This window comes from Oncorhynchus kisutch, linkage group LG15 (genome assembly GCF_002021735.2).
Source record: "Oncorhynchus kisutch isolate 150728-3 linkage group LG15, Okis_V2, whole genome shotgun sequence".
Lineage (NCBI taxonomy): Eukaryota > Metazoa > Chordata > Actinopteri > Salmoniformes > Salmonidae > Oncorhynchus > Oncorhynchus kisutch.
Window position 1 is genome coordinate 45,866,854 of NC_034188.2, and position 19,317 is coordinate 45,886,170.

The 19,317-nt window shown below is 41.4% G+C and overlaps 1 protein-coding gene across 5 annotated transcripts in view; it reads right to left on the minus strand.

The window, feature by feature from the left end:
• The window catches only part of LOC109906289 (fibroblast growth factor 12), a 140,414-nt gene that overhangs the window by 80,956 nt on the left and 40,141 nt on the right, over window positions 1–19,317 (minus strand). The window contains exon 1 of one of the 5 annotated variants that reach the window (XM_031790335.1): window positions 16,229–16,645. The exons of 1 other annotated variant lie outside the window; for it this stretch is intronic. In XM_031790335.1, the coding sequence (XP_031646195.1) occupies window positions 16,229–16,337 (109 nt within the window). In that variant the 5' untranslated portion in view covers window positions 16,338–16,645. Of the gene's footprint in view, window positions 1–1,553; window positions 2,099–16,228; window positions 16,646–19,317 lie in introns of those variants that run through there. 3 more of the 5 variants (XM_020503914.2, XM_031790336.1, XM_031790340.1) reach the window with 3 other exon arrangements.

A 19,317-nucleotide genomic window follows, 5' to 3' on the forward strand; every position in this document is an offset into this window, starting at 1 on the left:
ATCATTACACAGGTGCACTTTGTGCTGGCGATAATAAAAGGCCAATCTAAATTGTGCTGTTTTGTCACACGACACAATGCCACAGATGTCTCAAGTTAAGGGAGCGTACAACTGGCATGCTGACTGCAGGAATGTCCACCATGCCCACCCATGGCTACGCCCCTGTCCAGTCATGTGAAATCCATATATTAGGGCCTAATGAATTTATTTAAATTGACTGATTTCCTTATATGAACTGTAACTCAGGAAATTGTTGCATGTTGCGTTGATATTTTGGTTCAGTATAGTTTTTGAAATCGCTCAAATACTTTAGCTGTGCTTGATTGAGCTTGCCTGGAACAATGGGACCAATGGAATAGTCCTCAAAGTCCAACCCCACCCCTCTAACACTCTCAAGCAAATGCTCAAAGATACTATTCAAACCCAGAACGAAGTTCGATTCATTAGCTCTTGTGGACAAAGACAACTGACTCAGCCAATCACCATGTGGAAAATGCCCTGCTTTTATTAGTCAAATGAGATTCATTTTTTCACCCTGCATGTGCATCTGCCCCAGTGCTGAATCCTCTGCAGCCCTTCCACTGTCCTCTGCATTGTGAAGGCCAGGGCCACATACAATTCCTGAGAGAGGCATGGCATCCTGCCCCAGAGAACTGCAAGCACAGCGTAACTCCACAAATACAATTTCAGAGGCAAGCCCAAACACGTTCACAAAGATACATAGCCACCACACTGTGAACACAGTCTTGGGGAGGCATTCGGTTGATTCATTTGAGAAAAATATTGTGAATAGTTAGTAGTAGCCGTACAGTGCTGTCGTTAACTTTGGTAAGTCGAGTGTAGTGGTCTACTTTTATGTTGCTGGTTTGCGGATAAAAATCAGTGGTTAAGGTTCTGTGCTGTCCATTGTGCTGAATCAGTCTTGGGGCGCAAAACTCATCGGCAGAGCAGTTCAGATTTTGTTTGACATTTTCGCTGGTTGGGATACCAGCGCTGCAAAATACAATTACTTTCTTTCACTGTTATGAGCAATCTATCCTACACATAAGACACGTATTGCTACTTCTGAAACTTTGCACTTGACAGTCTAGGCCAACATACACCCATTAATGTATCTACACACTGCATCACACAGGCATACATACTCCAACACACAAACACGTCTTCTGATAAATCACCACGACTTACACACAAAATAGAAGATGAAAGATTATCATAAGTGTCATGGCTAGTGTAGATAGATGCTCACTCAGTATGAAATTACTGCCTCTCAGTGGCCCACTTAAGCGACTCCACTGGTTTGAATATAGGGACTTTTATACGTCTAACTGTTCGCAGTAATTTAATCAAAAATATTAATGGAGGCATTTTGTCCCAAAGTTAATGATTCTACAATAATGCCGAATTGTTTTGTTTTCAAATGTATGGCTCTCACTGTTTCTCCCATTGAGAAACGGAGACTGCTGAAAGCACACCGCTGCAGAGGCGAATCACCCCGCGCCACTAGAGAACAGACCTCGCACTGAAAGAAAGAAGCATGCAAGATGTCTCACCGCTCGTGGTTGTAGTCGACTTCGATCGCTTTCCACAGAGACACTGCAGCATATGCACACCTTTCTTCAGGAAAAGCCTCGGAATCTTCATTGATTTGGGTTGTAGTGTTTCTTCGTCAATTCACGCAATCTGACACTATTACGGTGGAGGTTATTTAAGTACAGCCACCTCAGGTCGATCACCGTGCGATCCAGATCCCTGGCTTCCCTCAGCAGATCGAAAACCACAGAAAAGCCTCGACAAAGCGACGCGATACATTACACCGACACATCCTGATATATTTTTAATTGATGAGAATTCCAACAAAAACACCCATGGCTCCATGAATTTCAAACTATGCCACAAGGACTTCAGAATAATTTCCCATAGTCTATGCCTCTTCTCGGTTTTACTAGCAGACGTAAAACGAGGTGTCCCCTGGTTCAAGCGCGCACGCTAAAGTTAAACCGCAGGGTAGAGTGACAGCATCGCCGTGGATGAGGTAATGCGCCTTGTTCATCCTTGGTGGTAGGCTATAGTGGGGCGTGAGGGATACCAGGGCATATCAGAGTGAGAAAGAGAAGCTATCGACTATAGGAGTGGCTGCGGTTCCAGATTTTCTGGAAACTTTGATTTGCCGTAGTTTAAGATAAGGAGTTTTCTGCGCATGTGCGGTATTTATTTATCTTAGTTGCGGCACTCTTCGCTGCTGCGCAATACTCCTCTTTCGTTTCCCCAACTAACGCCTTTGTCTGTTGTAGCCTACAAACTTTATGTTGTATATGTTTGAACTATTGCATTCCATGTCTCAGTACGCTATTAAGCACTAGCTCAATTTCATGTTATTTTTTCAGGAAGTTAGTTCGGCAACATGCAGCTATTTACATGTTGTTCACAAGAGACATGATCAACATGTTCATACAAACTCACGGATAGTATTTTGCCCCAATACAAAACTCAAATACAAAAAAAGTGGAGAGTTTTGCATTGGGGCATGAAGCTATCTAGGCAGCATACAGTTGAAGTCGGAAGTTGACATACACCTTAGCCAAATACATTTAAACTCAGTTTTTCACAATTCCTGACATTTAATCCTAGTAAAAATGCCCCGTCTTTGGTCAATTAGGATCACCACTTTATTTTAAGAATGTGAAATGTCAGAATAATAGTAGAGAGAATGATTTATTTCAGCTTTTATTTCTTTCATCACATTCCCAGTGGGTCAGAAGTTTACATACACTCAATTAGTATTTGGTAGCATTGCCTTTAAATTGTTCAAATGATTCGGGTAGACTTCCCACAATGAGTTGGGTGAATTTTGGCCCATTCCTCTTGACGGAGCTGGTGTAACTGAGTCAGGTTTGTAGGCCTCCTTGCTCACACATGCTTTTTCAGTTCTGCCCACAAATTTTCTATAGGATTGAGGTCAGGACTTTGTGATGGCCACTCCAATACCTTGACTTTGTTGTCTTTAAGCCATTTTACCACAACTTTGGAAGTATGCTTAGGGTAATTGTACAGTTGGAAGACCATTTGTGACCAAGCTTTAACTTCCTGACTGACGTCTTGAGATGTTGCTACAATATATCCATATAATTTTCCTCCCTCATGCTGCCATCTGCCATTTGTGAAGTGCAACAGTCCCTCCTGCAGCAAAACACCCCCACAACATGATGCTGCCACCCCTGTTCTTCCCGGTTGGGATGGTGTTCTTCGGCTTGCAAGCCTCCCCCTTTTTCCTCCAAACATAACAATGGTCATTATGGCCAAACAGTTATATTTTTGTTTCATCAGATCAGAGGACATTTCTCCTAAAAGTACAATCTTTGTCCCCATGTGCAGTTGCAAACCGTAGTCTGGTTTATTATGGCGGTTTTGGAGCAGTGGCTTCTTCCTTGCTGAGCGGCCTTTCAGGTTATGTCAATATAGGACTCGTTTTACTGTGGATATAGATACATTTGTACCCGTTTCCTCCAGCATCTTCACAAGGTCCTTTGCTGTTGTTCTGGGATTGATTTGCACTTTTCGCACCAAAGTACGTTCATCTCTAGGAGACAGAACGTATCTCCTTCCTGAGCGGTATGATGGCTGCATGGTCCCATGGTGTTTATACTTGCGTACTATTGTTTGTACAAATGAACGTGGTACCTTCAGGCATTTGGAAATTGCTCCCAAGGATGAACCAGACTTGTGGAGGTCTACAAATTGTTTTTCTGAGGTCTTGTCTGATTTCTTTTGATTTTCCCATGATGTCAAGCAAAGAGGCACTGAGTTTGAAGGTAGGCCTTGAAATACATCCGCAGGTACACCTCCAATTGACTCAAATGATGTCAATTAGCCTATCAGAAGCTTCTAAAGCCATGACATAATTTTCTGGAATTTTCGAAAGCTGTTTAAAAGGTACAGTCAACTTAGTGAATGTAAACTTCTTGACCCACTGGAATTGTGATACAGTGAATTATAAGTTAAATAATCTGTCTGTAAACAATTGTTGGAACAATTGCTTGTGTCATGCACAAAGTAGATGTCCTAACCAACTTGCCAAAACTATAGTTTGTTAACAAGAAATCTGTGGAGTGGTTGAAAAACGAGTTTTAATGACTCCAACCTAAGTGTATGTATTCTTCCATCTTCAACTGTATCAACCACAAGCAAGACACAGATGCACAGTCTAATTAGCGATTTCATGTTATTTAAAAATAATAATCATTGCAGACATTGGCTAAGCAGGAGCCAGACATGAAGTCAGAGTAGTAGTGTTCTTTTTCAGCAACTCTGGCTAGTGACTATGATATGGCAGCAACTACAAAGATTAGCCTACATCACACAAAACGCAGATTGTTTTTGATCCAATGCAGTATGTAGGGCTGTGTCCTGCATATATAACTGCACTATCTGTTACAACAGACAGAGAAGGTTGTAGCCTTCATAATGGCCTTGAATGTTTGTTCATTCAAATCTCGGAAGGTTTTTATTTCAGCTGTTCAGAATTACGAGGCAGAGACATAGGCTACATAATCATGTTTCAGAAGAAGGTGAGTAAAGAGAGAAACGTGTAAAATAACACATACGCTAAAACGTGATCCGTAGCTTTGAGACAGAGGTTTCCAGAGGGGCGGAGGTGAAAACTCTTGATAATACAGTGCATTGGGAAAGTATTCAGACCCCTTGACTTTTTCCACATTTTGTCATGTTACAGTCTTATTCTAAAATGTATTAAATAGTTTTTTTCCTTCATAAATCCACACACAATACCCCATAATGACAAAGAAAAAAAACAGGTTTTTAGAAATGTTTGCAAATTTATTCAAAATTAAAAACTGAAATATAACATTTGCATAAGTATTCAGACCCTTTACTCAGTACTTTGTTGAAGCACCTTTGGCAGCGATTACAGCCTCAAGTCTTCTTGGGTATGATGCTACAAGCTTGGCACACCTGTATTTGGGGAGTTTCTCCCATTATTCTCTGCAGATCCTATCAAGCTTTGTCAGGTTGGATGGGGAGCGTCACTGCACAGCTATTTTCAGGTCTTTCCAGAGATGTTCAAATCGGGTTCAAGTCCAGGCTCTGGCTAGGCCACTCTAGGACGTTCAGAAACGTGTCCCGAAGCCAATCCTGCATTGTCTTGTGCTTAGGGTCGTTGTCCTGTTGGAAGGTGAACCTTCGCCCCAGTCTGAAGTCCTAAGCGCTCTGGAGCAGGTTTTCATCAGGGATCTCTGTACTTTGCTCTGTTCATCTTTCCCTCGATCCGGACTAGTCCACCAGTCCCTGCCGCATGATGCTGCCACCACCATGCTTTACCTGACACTTGGAGTTCAATCTTGGTTTCATCCGACCAGAGAATCTTGTTTCTCATGATCTGAGAGTACTTTAGGTGCCTTTTGGCAAACTCCAAGTGGGGTGTCATGTACCTTTTACTAAGGAGTGGCTTCCGTCTGGCAACTCTACCATAAAGGCCTGATTGGTGGAGTGCTGCAAGGATGGTTGTCCTTCTGGAAGGTTCTCCCATCTCCACAGAGGATCTCTGGAGCTCTGTCAGAGTGACCATCGGGTTGTTCTTGGTCACCCGATTGCTCTGTTTGGCCAGGCGACCAGGCCTAGGAAGAGTTTTGGTGGTTCCAAACTTCTTCTATTTAAGAATGATGGAGGCCACTGCAGAACATTTTTGGTACTTTTTCCCAGATCTGTACCTCGACACAATCCTGTCTCGGAGCTCTACGAATAATTCCTTCGACCTCATGGCTTGGTTTTGGCACTGATATGCAATGTCAACTGTGGGACCTTATATAGACAGGTGTGTGCCTTTCCAAATCATGTCTAATCAATTTAATTTACCACAGGTGGACTCCAATAAAGTTGTAGAAACATCAAGGATGATCAATGGAAACAGGATGTACCTGAGCTCAATTTCGAGTCTCGTAGCAAAGGGTCGCTTTGTCATTATGGGGTATTGTGTGTAGCACGATGAGGGAAAAAATTTATTTAATACATTTTAGAATAAGGCTCTAACTTAACAAAATGTGGAAAAGGAGGAGGGGTCTGAATGCTTTCCGAATGCACTGTATGTGTGACCACGGGGAAAGGGGAGAGCGCGGTTACAGTACCGCTGACGTCAGCGGGTGGGTATGATGATTTTATCGACAAAGCATCGCCTCTGCTAGGTGTGGGTCCACTGCCTAGGTGTGTGTGTTTTCCAGTCTGAAAAAACAACTAGCCTAGTAGTGATATTATATTTCACTGCCCAAGTAATGTATTGAATATGAAATCCCGTTTAGATTTATAGGCAACATTAAGTATGCCAAGTTATAATATTAGATAAATTGTTTTTTTTACATTGAAAGGTAGCCTGCAATGTGGCCATGGGGTTATAGTCAAGTCGGGTGAATCGTTGGAACAGCTAAACAAGATGATATCATGAGAAAATCATAAGACCATGATATCTGGTTATTTTAGAAGAGTGAAGCAGACATAGTAGATAGTAGAATCAAACTTAGAGGGACCTCCTTTAATCAAATCTGATTCTTAACCTAACCCTAACCCCACTGCTAACCCTACTGGCTAACCCTAACCTTAAATGTAGCACATTTTTGTTTTCATGAATTTCTATGATATACACAATTTTGACTTTACAGCTGGCACATATAGCGTAAAATCGCTCATCTCTGTCTCCAGGACAAGAAGACTCATCCCAATAAATATCAACCTGCACCATATAGGCCTATTATCGGCTACTAAAGTATATACAGGTGAATGTGCTCACAGTTCCATGCAAGGTAATCATTTCACCAAAAGGAGGCGGTAGCATGCAGAGGACAGAGGCGAATCCAGCTGTCACGGGAGCCCTGGCTCCCCATCACATTCATTTACATCAAAGGGTGGGACGTCAACGCTCTCTTACGTACTTGCATACACGTACAGTCAATGCACCTAAACACCAATCTTCATTCCTACTGCAGAGTCATTTCATGATTGCATAATATTGAAAAGTATGAAATCAATGCTTGTTTGCTAAATATGATATAGTACAAAACGTATTAATTACATTTGCGTACAGTTTCATTGTGGTCCTATTGTAGACATCGTGCCACACAGAGTAGCCTGTTGTTTTTTCATGTCTGGATGTTGACAACCTCAAACATGTATTTTGTATCATCATAGCACTAGAAAATAGCCATCAATATTTACATAATTTTATGTCTTTATCAATGCCCATAGATTCCTCCATTCACAAACAACACATCATACAGGACACACTAGATCTACTTGGTGATGAAATCTCTGACTTGAGTGTTGAAATTAGTTAGAATAAAGACCTATATTGCTGCTGCTACTGCAATTGCCTGCTATAAATACATCACAGTCTTCATGGTCAAGGTCCGTTGATACACACACACACAAACGCATGAACGCAGGGAGGCACTCACACACGCACACACACACACAGAGGGAGAATAGGCAACAATCAGCTCTCTCACAGACACCCACACCCACTAACACACAAAGAGCAGCAAACACAGCCTCACACATACACATTAGGCAGACAGAAGACAGACGTTAATGCCAAATTGACATCGCACCCCACGCTTTTCACATCACTGTACAACCCTCCGGTTCTTTCTCTCTGCCTATCACATGCACCTTATAATCTCGTATGGCTCTTATATATGGATTTCATCAGGGGCGCAACTTTCACTGGGGACGGAGGCCCCCGCACACATTCTGAAATTGCATTCTCACATGGTCCTTACATTATGCTTGTTACTGGGCTAGATCAGCCAATATGTTAGATCTAGTTTGAAGAGAGCAGAGTTGGAGAGACTTGCACTTTCTCTTGAGGTAAAGTATTTTTATAGACTTCATTTTAGGAGTGGGAAGATTTTCAGACAGAGAAGTATGGGTGATCAATATTTGGGACTTTGAAGGCAATGGAGAGACTTGCACTTTCTCTTGAGGTACATCATTTAAACTAAAGCCTAATCATAGGCCTATTTAGGAAGTACATTTCCTTGGAAAGATAGCTGCACCGTGCTTCTCCGCCTATGTATAGGCTATAGCCTACTCTATTTAATTAAGACCACACGCGGACCTGATCGCGCAGGTATGGTTACTGAACTTGAAGCAACAAGAATGATGACAATGACACTTGCTACGTTTTGCATAGGCCTGTAGGATATAGCCTACCTTTTAGGAGACTGATTTGCAAGCAGAGACAAATATTATTATGACAAATATTAACCGACTCACGTTAATAAGTATCAATATTTATTTACAGACACTGTTGTAAACTACAGTCTAATCATATTGAAGTTAACTGCCAAGTGATTCTCCATCCATGTAGGCAGCCTACTCTATTTCAATGAGACCACACATACTAGGAACACTTGAACTCTCAAGCCCATCTAGCAGTGGTAGCTAGGCTACTGAAGTTGAAGCAACAAATTCTGAGTGTGTGAACAATGTCATTGCAAAATAATATGTCATTTAAATACAATAGGCAGGCTAACCCATACAAAGCAGAAAGAGGACCGTTTCCAAATAATCTGTGGGACAACAAAAATATTTGAATCCCAAAGTCATCTGTCTGAACGTCCACAGACTGTGCTGCAATGATCTCTGTCAAACCCGCAGGTCCTTCAGGCGTCCCACAGGAATGGAACCCTGCTCATCATGTCTTAGCAGGACTAGATGGTGACAGGGGTCCCAGCAGGGTCAGACAGCCAGGGAAGTTCAGTCTATGGAGGTCAGGGGAATTTTGCAGTATATTAACAATATCAGTGAATGATATAAAGTTCCATCTTGAATTGATGAGTAGACCTACAGTAGCTGCAGGACAGCAGCTTAAAGCTACAGTCTGGGATCTGGGATTGATGGTCATTTCAATTACTGTTGATTAAATTCTTGGATAATATAATGTATAAATGTGCACCAAGGTAATTCTTTGTCATGCCGCGTGTTAGGAGGATCAGATGGTGACGGGGTCCCAGCAGGGTCAGGCAGCCAGGGAAGAGGTGAATTTTTGCAGACACAACACTTAATTCTTTCTGTGCAGCAAACACTTGACAAGTCAGATGCTATTTTAAGGCAGTCTGACAAACCTCCAAAGTTGATTTCCAAACTGTATCAAGAGTTGATAGAGGCTTTTCCCGATGACACAAATATGTAAAACAAAAATATGAGGGAGACCTTGTAGAAGCTAGTGATAATGAATGGATACATATGTTTGAATCTCCAGTCATGTTCATATAATCTCAGACATAAACTGTAGTAATTTAAGACCATCCATAGAAAGTACTATATGCCAGTGAAACTGAACAACATGTACTCAACAATGTAATTCCTCTGCTAGAGGTGTATAACACAAAAGGGGACACATTTGCATATGTTATGGTCTTGTGAAGGCTGGCGGAATTCTTTCAAAGAGTATGTTCTTTTATCTCAGCATGTCTACAGATTCTCCCTTCTCCCATTTTTGTTTGCTTGGAAATGTTGATACTGGAGACTGTTATCTGAAGATACTGTGTAACCAAGCATTTATAACGGCTAAGATATGCAGTGCCATTAAATTGAAGGTTGGTAATAAAAGCTTTGATTTATTACCAGATTAAGGGTAAACTGGGCAACATGTTCTGGAGGCCTTATATGGAATACAGTTAGAATAAAGGAGTCTGTATTGAAAACATGCCCATGTCAGGGGAGATACCTATTTAGGCAATCCCTAGCTGCTGGGCTGCTCAGTCCTGGTGGTCTGCCGTCCTGTGGGTTGTCACTCTGGCCTTGGCCTAACACACCCGAAACCAATAATGAATGCTTCACTAAGATCCTAAAGTTGTGTGGGGTGTGTGGGTTGGGGGCGCTGCAGGGTGGTGGACCCCTAGGGACAGGACAGGGCGACCCAGCTATATTGTGTGCAAGTAAAAAGAGCTCTAATCCTAGGAGATGAATTTACATGAAGGATTTGATGTTTCTGTGTGTTAATGTACAGTATATTTGAGATGTACAGTGGGGCAGAAAAGTATTTAGTCAGCCACCAATTGTGCAAGTTCTCCCACTTAACAAGATGAGAGAGGCCTGTAATTGTCATCATAGGTACAGTTCAACTATGACAGACTTAATGAGAAAAAAAATCCAGAAAATCACATTGTAGGATTTTTTATGAATTTATAGAAAAATTATGGTGGAAAATAAGTATTTGATCACCTACAAACAAGCAAGATTTCTGGCTCTCACAGACCTGTAACTTCTTCTTTAAGAGGCTCCTCTGTCCTCCACTCGTTACCTGTATTAATGGCACCTGTTTGAACTGGTTATCAGTATAAAAGACACCTGCCCACAACCTCAAACAGTCACACTCCAAACTCCACTATGGCCAAGACCAAAGAGCTGTCAAAGGACAACAGAAACAAAATTGTAGACCTGCACCAGGCTGGGAAGAATGAATCTGCAATAGGTAAGCAGCTTGGTTTGAAGAAATGAACTGTGGGAGCAATTATTAGGAAATGGAAGACATACAAGACCACTGATAATCTCCCTCAATCTGGGGCTCCATGCAAGATCTCACCCCGTGGGGTCAAAATGATCACAAGAACGGTGAGCAAAAATCCCAGAACCACACGGAGGGACCTAGTGAATGACCTGCAGAGAGCTGGGACCAAAGTAACAAAGCCTACCATCAGTAACACACTACGCCGCCAGGGACTCAAATCCTACAGTGCCAGACGTGTACCCCTGCTTAAGCCAGTACATGTCCAGGCCCGTCTTAAGTTTGCTAGAGAGCATTTTGATGATCCAGAAGATTGGGAGAATGTCATATGGTCAGATGAAACCAAAATAGAACTTTTTAGTAAAAACTCAACTCGTCGTGTTTGGAGGACAAAGAATGCTGAGTTACATCCAAAGAACACCAAACCTACTGTGAAGCATGGGGGTGGAAACATCATGCTTTGGGGCTGTTTTTCTGCAAAGGGACCAGGACGACTGATCCGTGTAAAGGAAAGAATGAATGGGGCCATGTATCGTGAGATTTTGAGTGAAAACCTTCCATTAGCAAAGGCATTGAAGATGAAACGTGGCTGGGTCTTTCAGCATGACAATGATCCCAAACAGATCGCCCGGGCAACGAAGGAGTGGCTTCGTAAGAAGCATTTCAAGGTCCTGGAGTGGCCTAGCCAATCTCCAGATCTCAACCCCATAGAAAATCTTTGGAGGGAGTTGAAAGTCTGTGTTGCCCAGCAACAGTCCCAAAACATCACTGCTCTAGAGGAGTTCTACATGGAGGAATGGGCCAAAATTACTGAAAACGTTTGACCTCTGTCATTGCCAACAAAGGGTAAATAACAAAGTATTGAGATAAACTTTTGTTATTGACCAAATACTTATTTTCCACCATAATTTGCAAATAAATTCATTAAAAATCCTACAATGTGATTTTCAGGATTTTTTTCTTCTCATTCTCTGTCATAGTTGAAGTGTACCTATGATGACAATTACAGGCCTCATCTTTTTAAGTGGGAGAACTTGCACAATTGGTGGCTGACTAAATACTTTTTTGCCCCACTGTATGTGTTTTTTTGTTTCCAAACCTTTTCCTTGGTATCAACATTTTTTAAAGGTGGGAATGGGGAAGGAACTTGAGTGGAGTTATTGACTAGACTGGTGGGGGTCAGGCGTGCCAGCCCGGGCTGGCTGGTCGGTCTGGCTGAAATTTGATTTGGAGGATGCCTTAAATAAAGAGAATCAAAAGTCTTTAAATTTTTTCAAGAGATGTTAATTTGTTAGGCTATAGGTTAAAGGTGCAACACAATATTTATTACTGAATTACCTTGATGGATAGTTTTATGGATAGTTTTAACGAGCTTTAAGGAAAATAGTTGTATTATTGAATGTCATATGGTCAGATGAAACCAACTAGTGAATGACCTGCAGAGAGCTGGTCATAGCATCAGGTCAAACATCAGCCACCTTTTGCATTCCATAAGAAGATGCAGACACTAGAGGTGCTAAATCAAGTTAACACTCCATCCCCTGCCAACTGAACAATTTTAGACAAGAGAAATGACCAAAAAAACATTAAACACAAACATATTTAATAATGCCCCCCCCCCACAGTTCTAAAACCAAAGTGACGCCCCTAGATTTCATATATGGCTAATCATTTCTGCCTCCCCCATTTTATGGATCCAACACATAGGCCTACCAGTGAACAGACATGCAGACTATTGCCACTCACAGAATACTCTCATAAAAAGTATGAGAAATACAAATGATGTGTTTGTGCATGTTTGGGTGCGTGCGTATTGTGTGCAAGTATGTTTGTCCTCAGTCTAAACCTACAGTTGAAGTCGGAAGTTGACATACACCTTAGCCAACTACATTTAAACTCAGTTTTTCACAATTCCTGACATTAATCATGGTAAAAATGCCCTGTCTTAGGTCAATTAGGATCATCACTTTATTATAAGAATGTGAAATGTCAGAATAATAGTAGAGAGAATTATTTATTTCAGCTTTTATTTCATCACATTCCCAGTGGGTCAGAAGTTTACATACAGTCAATTAGTATTTGGTAGCATTGGCTTAAAATTGTTTAACTTGGGTAAAACGTTTCGAATAGCCTTCCACAAGCTTCCCACAATAAGTGAATTTTGAGTGAATTTTCGCCCATTCCGCTTTGCTCACACACGATTTTTCAGTTCTGCCCACAAATTTTCTACAGGATTGAGGTCAGGGCTTTGTGATGGCCACTCCAATAACTTGACTTTGTTGTCCTTAAGCCATTTTGCCACAACTTTGGAAGTATGCTTGGGGTCATTGTCCAGTTGGAAGACCCATTTTCGAGTCATTAAAACTAATTTTTCAACCATTCCACAAATGTCTTGTTAACAAACTATAGTTTTGGCAAGTAGGTTAGGACATCTACTTTGTGCATGACACAAGTAATTTTTCCATCAATTGTTTACAAACATATTATTTAACTTATAATTCACTGTATCACAATTCCAGTGGGTCAGAAGTTTACATACACTAAGTTTAGTCATTGTCCAGTTGGAAGACCCATTTGCGACCAAGCTTTAACTTCCTGACTGATGTCTTGAGATGTTGCTTCAATATAGCCACATAATTTTCCTCCCTCATGTTGCCATCTATTTTGTCAAGTGCCCCAGTCCCTCCTGCAGCAAAGCACCCCCACAAGATGATGCTGCCACCAACGTGCTTCACGGTTGGAATGGTGTTCATCGGCTTGCAAGCCTCTCCCTTTTTCCTCCAAACATAACAATGGCCGTTATGGCCAAACAGTTCTATTTTTGTTTCATCAGACAAGAGGACATTTCTCCAAAAAGTACATTCTTTGTCCCCATGTGCAGTTGCAAACTGTAGTCTTGCTTTTTTATGGAGGTTTTAGAGCAGTGGCTTCTTCCTTGCTGAGCAGCCTTTCAGGTTATGTCGATATAGGACTCGTTTTACTGTGGATATAGATACATTTGTACCCGTTTCCTCCAGCATCGTCACAAGGTCCTTTGCTGTTGTTCTGGGATTAATTTGCACTTTTCACACACCAAAGTAGGTTCATCTCTAGGAGACAGAACACGTCTCCTTCCTGAGCGCTATGACGGCTGCGTGGTCCCATGGTATTTATACTTGCGTACCATTGTTTTACAGATGAACATGGTACCTTCAGGCGTTTGGAAATAGCTCCCAAGGATGAACCAGACTTGTGGAGGTCTACAATTGTTTTTCTGAAGTCTTGGTTGATTTCTTTTGATTTTCCCATGATGTCAATCAAAGAGGCACTGAATTTGAAGTCAGGCCTTGAAATACATCCACAGGTACACCTCCAATTGTACACCTCCTATCAGAAGCTTCTAAAGCCATGACATAATTTTCTGGAATATTCCAAGCTGTTTAAAGGCACAGTCAACTTAGTGTATGTAAACTTCTGACCCACTGGAATTGTGATACAGTGAATTATAAGTTAAATAATCTGTTTGTAAACAATTGATGGAAAAATTACTTGTGTCATGCAAAGTACATGTCCTAACCTACTACAGTTTGTTAACAAGAAATTTGTGGATTGGTTGAAAAATTAGTTTTAATGACTCCAACCTAAGTGTATGTAAACTTCCAACTTCAACTGTAGCTAACTTTTGAGTTTGGATCCCGCGACACAGATGGCATCAGTTGCTGGGACTGCTACTCTCTGTCCAGTGATCCTGCCGACCAAGGCTGGGTCTGAGGAGCTATTTGGCGTAGCAGCTACCCTAGCTCCTAGCTAGCTACCTATCAAGCTAGAGGAGTTTTCTTGAGGCCTTGAACACAGCCCATGACACGGTTAGCCATTGTGACTGGGACCGCAGATTGTCCTGGGTTTGTAGCTGTGTGACCCTGTGACCTGCCCTGTCTGGAACTGTGAGGAATAACAGCGTAACCTACGTTGCTAACTATCATGACAAAGACCAAAGCCGGAGGGAGTACCGTTGAGGACAGTGGTGTCTCTCTATCATAGGTGAAGGATTTTTTTTAACAAATCAAAAATAGTTCTACAAGCAGTTGTGACAACAACAATAAAATAGCTTCAAGTGTTTTGTCCAAATACTAGTAGATTCAACTAATACAAGAATGGACGACCTGACCAGAGCGGTCCAGGACCTGAAGAACAGTTTGCAGGAGAACGGAGAACGGCAAGATGACAGCAATCTGTAAGTCATTGAGAGAGGACATCAGTTCTGTGCGTGAATGATAAAAATGATTAAATTGTTTTTTCCCCTCATCAATCTACTGTACAACAGTACCGCAAAATCACAAAGCAAGGTTTAGAAATGTTTGTAAGTGTATTAAAATACAAAACAGAAATATCACATATAGAAAAGTGTGCCTTTCCAAATCAAGGCACACTTTGAATTTGCCACAGGTGGTCTCCAGTCAAGTTGTAGAAACATCTCAAGGATGATCAATTGAAACAGGATACACTGGAGGTAATTTTCAAGTCTCACAGCAAAGGGTCTGAATACTTATGTAAATAAGGTATTTTTGTTTTTTAATTTCAATAAACTAGTAAACTTTTTTTTTAAATGTTTTTGCTTCGTCATTATGGGGTATTGTGTGTAGATTGCTGAGGAAAATGTTTTATTTAATTTTAGAACAAGGCTGTAACAAAATGTGGGAAAAGTCAAGGGGTCTGAATACTTTCTGAAGGCACTATATCTAATAGACCTTAAAGGGTTTTCGTTCATGGAAGCTTCTCTAATGTCAAGCATGTAAAGTGTGGTGTACCGCAGGGCAACTCCCTATGCCCTCTACTCTTTTCTATTTTTACCAATGACCTGTCACTGGCCTTAAACAAATCATGTTTAGTTAAGCTGCAGCTGGCCCAGAACAGGGTGGCACATCTTGCTCTTCATTGTAATCAGAGGACTGATGTAAATACAAATACTATGCATGCCAGTCTCTTTTGGCTAAGAGTTGAGAGACTGGCTGCATCACTTCTTCGTTTTCTAAGAGAAATGAATGTGTTGAAAATCCCAAATTGTTTGCATAGTCAACTTACACACAGCTCTGACACACACACACACACACTTACCCCGCCATACATGCCACCAGGGGTCTTTTCACAGGACCCAAATCCAGAACAAATTCAAGAAAGTGTACAGTATTAGATAGAGCCATTATTGCATGGAACTTCATTCCATCTCATTTTGCACAAATGAACAGCAAACCTCGTTTAAACAGATAAAGCATCACCTCACATCACAACGTCTCTCCCCTATTTGACCTAGATAGTTTGTGTATGTATTGATATGTAGGCTACTTGTGCCTTTAAAATGTTTTATTTATGTAGTTCTGTCCTTGAGATGCTCTTGTCTATTAATGTCACGTATTATGTCACGTTTCATTTTTTGTGTGGACCCCAGGAAGAGTAGCTGCTGTTTTTGCAACAGCTAATAGGATCCTAATAAAATACCAAACCTATGCGAAGGGCTTGGCGCACGTGTCAAACTTATTCCACGGAGGCCCGAGTGTCTGTGGGTTTTCGCTCCACCCTTGTACTCGATTGATGAATTAAGGTCACTAATTAGTAAGGAACTTCCCTCACCTAGTTGTCTAGGTCTTAATTGAAAGGAAAAAACAAAAACCCGCCGACACTCAGCCCTCCATGGTATGAGTTTGACACCCCTGGCTTGGAGTAAAGAGAACTCACCCTGCTCATCGCTGTCTGGTTTTGCTGGTCCTTCCTCCTCATCTTCCTCCTCTCCCTTACTGTCTTTGGACAGCAGTCGTCGGAACAGGCTACCAAGCGAACGAGTCATGTCTGGCTCTCCAATGCTTTCCGAGACGTCCAAGAACACAGTCCGTAAAATGCAGAGCCCCCCTGTACCCCTTAATCTGCTTTTTCCCTCCTATGCCCCTGCTTACACAACCCCTCTTCCCCTGTTTAAGTCAGTTGCCGTGTCACTTGTAAATAGTTAGTTAAGCTGACCAGTCCTTGTCCACTCGGTGTGTGTCTGCCTCACTGTATTTAGCCCTGGCTGTCCTTGTCCTGCTCCTGTTGACATGAAAACTCTAACTCACTAAATCCCCACCCTCCACCACCACCACTCCTGCAGCACACACACACACGCTTGCGTCCATACACGCCTTGGCTTTGCAAGCAGGTTATCTAACACTGCAATGAGACACCAAAGTCAACCTTTTCACCTTTGTCAAGCGGGACAGCTGCACGCCTCCCTCTCCAGTGATTGACGCCATGCGTCAAACACAATTAGGAGTTATTCGAACGGTTTAACTATGTGGATATGTGATCCCTTGGCCCCGGCAAGCCATGCAATAGAAATGGAAAGTCTATTCTGAGAGTGTAAATTGGGGTCACTGCATGGTGGGAACTATTTATATCTGTGTTTACGTGGTGAAAGTGCTGGGAGAGGAAATTCCCGGTGAGCAATGACAGAGGCAAGACATCGGAGACACTGGGGACATATTAAAGAGAGTAAATCAAATCAAATCACATTTATTTATATAGCCCTTCGTACATCAGCTGATATCTCAAAGTGCTGTACAGAAACCCAGCCTAAAACCCCAAACAGCAAGCAATGCAGGTGTAGAAGCACATAGAAGTATGTCTTCATTAGGTAATCAGGGTGTGGATGGCTAAGTATGCAGTGTATAGTCAGTGTATTTAAGTAGTCAGTGTATTTTTAAAACTTTTTTTTCTATGATTTGTCATCGAGTATGTTTGTGTGTGTGTGTGGGGGGGGGGGGGGGGTAAGTTCAGTAGCAAAACTATGTATTTAACAATTTCATGCATCTGCAAAAATGACCGAATTCTGAAGACTAAGATGTTTTGTTTTTGGTAAAGTGTCTTCATTTAAATACATTTTACATTTTCGCCTGAATATTCTCATTACAGAAATGCGTCCGGATTAAATTCTCAGGGCATTTTATAAAATCTTACTTTAGAAAAACTTATTTGAATACAACCCAAAAGTTGTTGCTGTAGTTTGTCTGTAGTTTGTCCATAAATCATGAAAATTGTATATTAGTTGATGTTTACACATAAAAACTGAAATATCACATTTGCATACAGTTGATGTCGGAAGTTTACATACACCTTAGCCAAATACATTTAAACTCAGTTTTTCACAATTCCTAACATTTAATCAGAGTAAACATTCCCTGTCTTAAGTCAGTTAGAATCACCACTTAGGGATACGAGGCAGTATTCAGAAGTTTGGATGACTGAGGTGCCCAAAGTAAACTGCCTGTTAGTCAGGCCCAGAAGCTAGGATATGCATATAATTGGTAGTATTGGATAGAAAACACTATCACGTTTCTAAAACTGTTAAAATAATGTCTGAGTATAACAGAACTGATATGGCAGGCAAAAACCTGAGTAGAATCAATCCGGAATTGTTTTATTCTGAGGTCACGACTCATTGAAATGGCTGTCTATGGGAAAAATCAAAGGAATACCTCTCAGAATGCAGTTACTAGGGCTTCCACTAGATGTCAAATGTTTTTCGAAAAAGAGTTTCAGGCTTGTTTTTTGAAAAATTTGCTAGAATTTGTAGTTTTTCCAGGTGACTCCCATTTTGGCTGTAGTATTGTAGCGCGCGTGGATGAGGGCGCACACTTCATTATTGATCTCCGGTAATGAACATACTATTCTCCGTCTTAAATTTGATCGTTAATATACATATTAAGGTACCTGAGGATTGATTAGAAACATTGCTTTGTATGCATTTTTGAACGAGGGAAACCAGTGGATTACTGAATCAAGAACGCCAAATAAACAGACTTTTTTGGGATATAACGAAGGACTTTATCGAACAAAACAACCATTTGTTCTGTAGCTGGGACCCTTGAGATTGCAAACAGAGGAAGATCTTCAAAGGTAAGTGATTTATTTTATCGCTATTTCTGACTTTCGTGACGCCTCTGCTTGTTTGGAAAATGTTTAATGCTTTTTTAAAGCCCAAAGACAATGTGAAATGTCAGAATAATAGAAGAGAGAATGATTTATTTCAGCTTTTATTTATTTCATCACATTCCCAGTAGGTCAGAAGTTTACATACACTCAATTAGTATTTGGTAGCATTGCCTTAAAGTTGTTTAACTTGGGTCAAACGTTTCGGGTAGCCTTCCACAAGCTTCCCACAATAAGTAGGGTGAATTTTTGGCCCATTCCTCCTGACAGAGCTGGTGTAACGGAGTCAGGTTTGTAGGCCTCCTTGCTCGCACACGCTTTTTCAGTTCTGCCCACAAATCTTCTATAGATTATGGGGCGGGAGGGTAGCCTACTGGTTAGAGCGGTGGTGCAAGTTCAAAGCCCCGAGCTGACAAGGTACAAAACTGTCGTTCTGCCCCTGAACAGGCAGTTAACCCACTGTTCCTAGGCCGTCATCGAAAATAAGAATTTGTTCTTAACTGACTTGCCTAGTTAAATAAAGGTAAAATAATAGCAGGGCTTTGTGATGGCCACTCCAATACCTTGACTTTGTTGCCCTGAAGCCATTTTGCCACAAATTTGGAAGTATGCTTGGGGTCATTGTCCATTTGGAAGACCCATTTGAGTCTAAGTTTTAACTTATGTCTTGACATGTTGCTTCAATAAATCCACATAATATTCCATCCTCATGATGCCATCTATCTTCAAATAATATTTTTGCAGGAATCTCCTTGCGAATGATTTTGCCGAAGATTGTATCTCTGCCGGGCTGGGCACCCGGCCCTCCTGCAGCAAAGCACCCCCACAACATGATGCTGCCACCCCCATGCCTCACGGTTGGGATG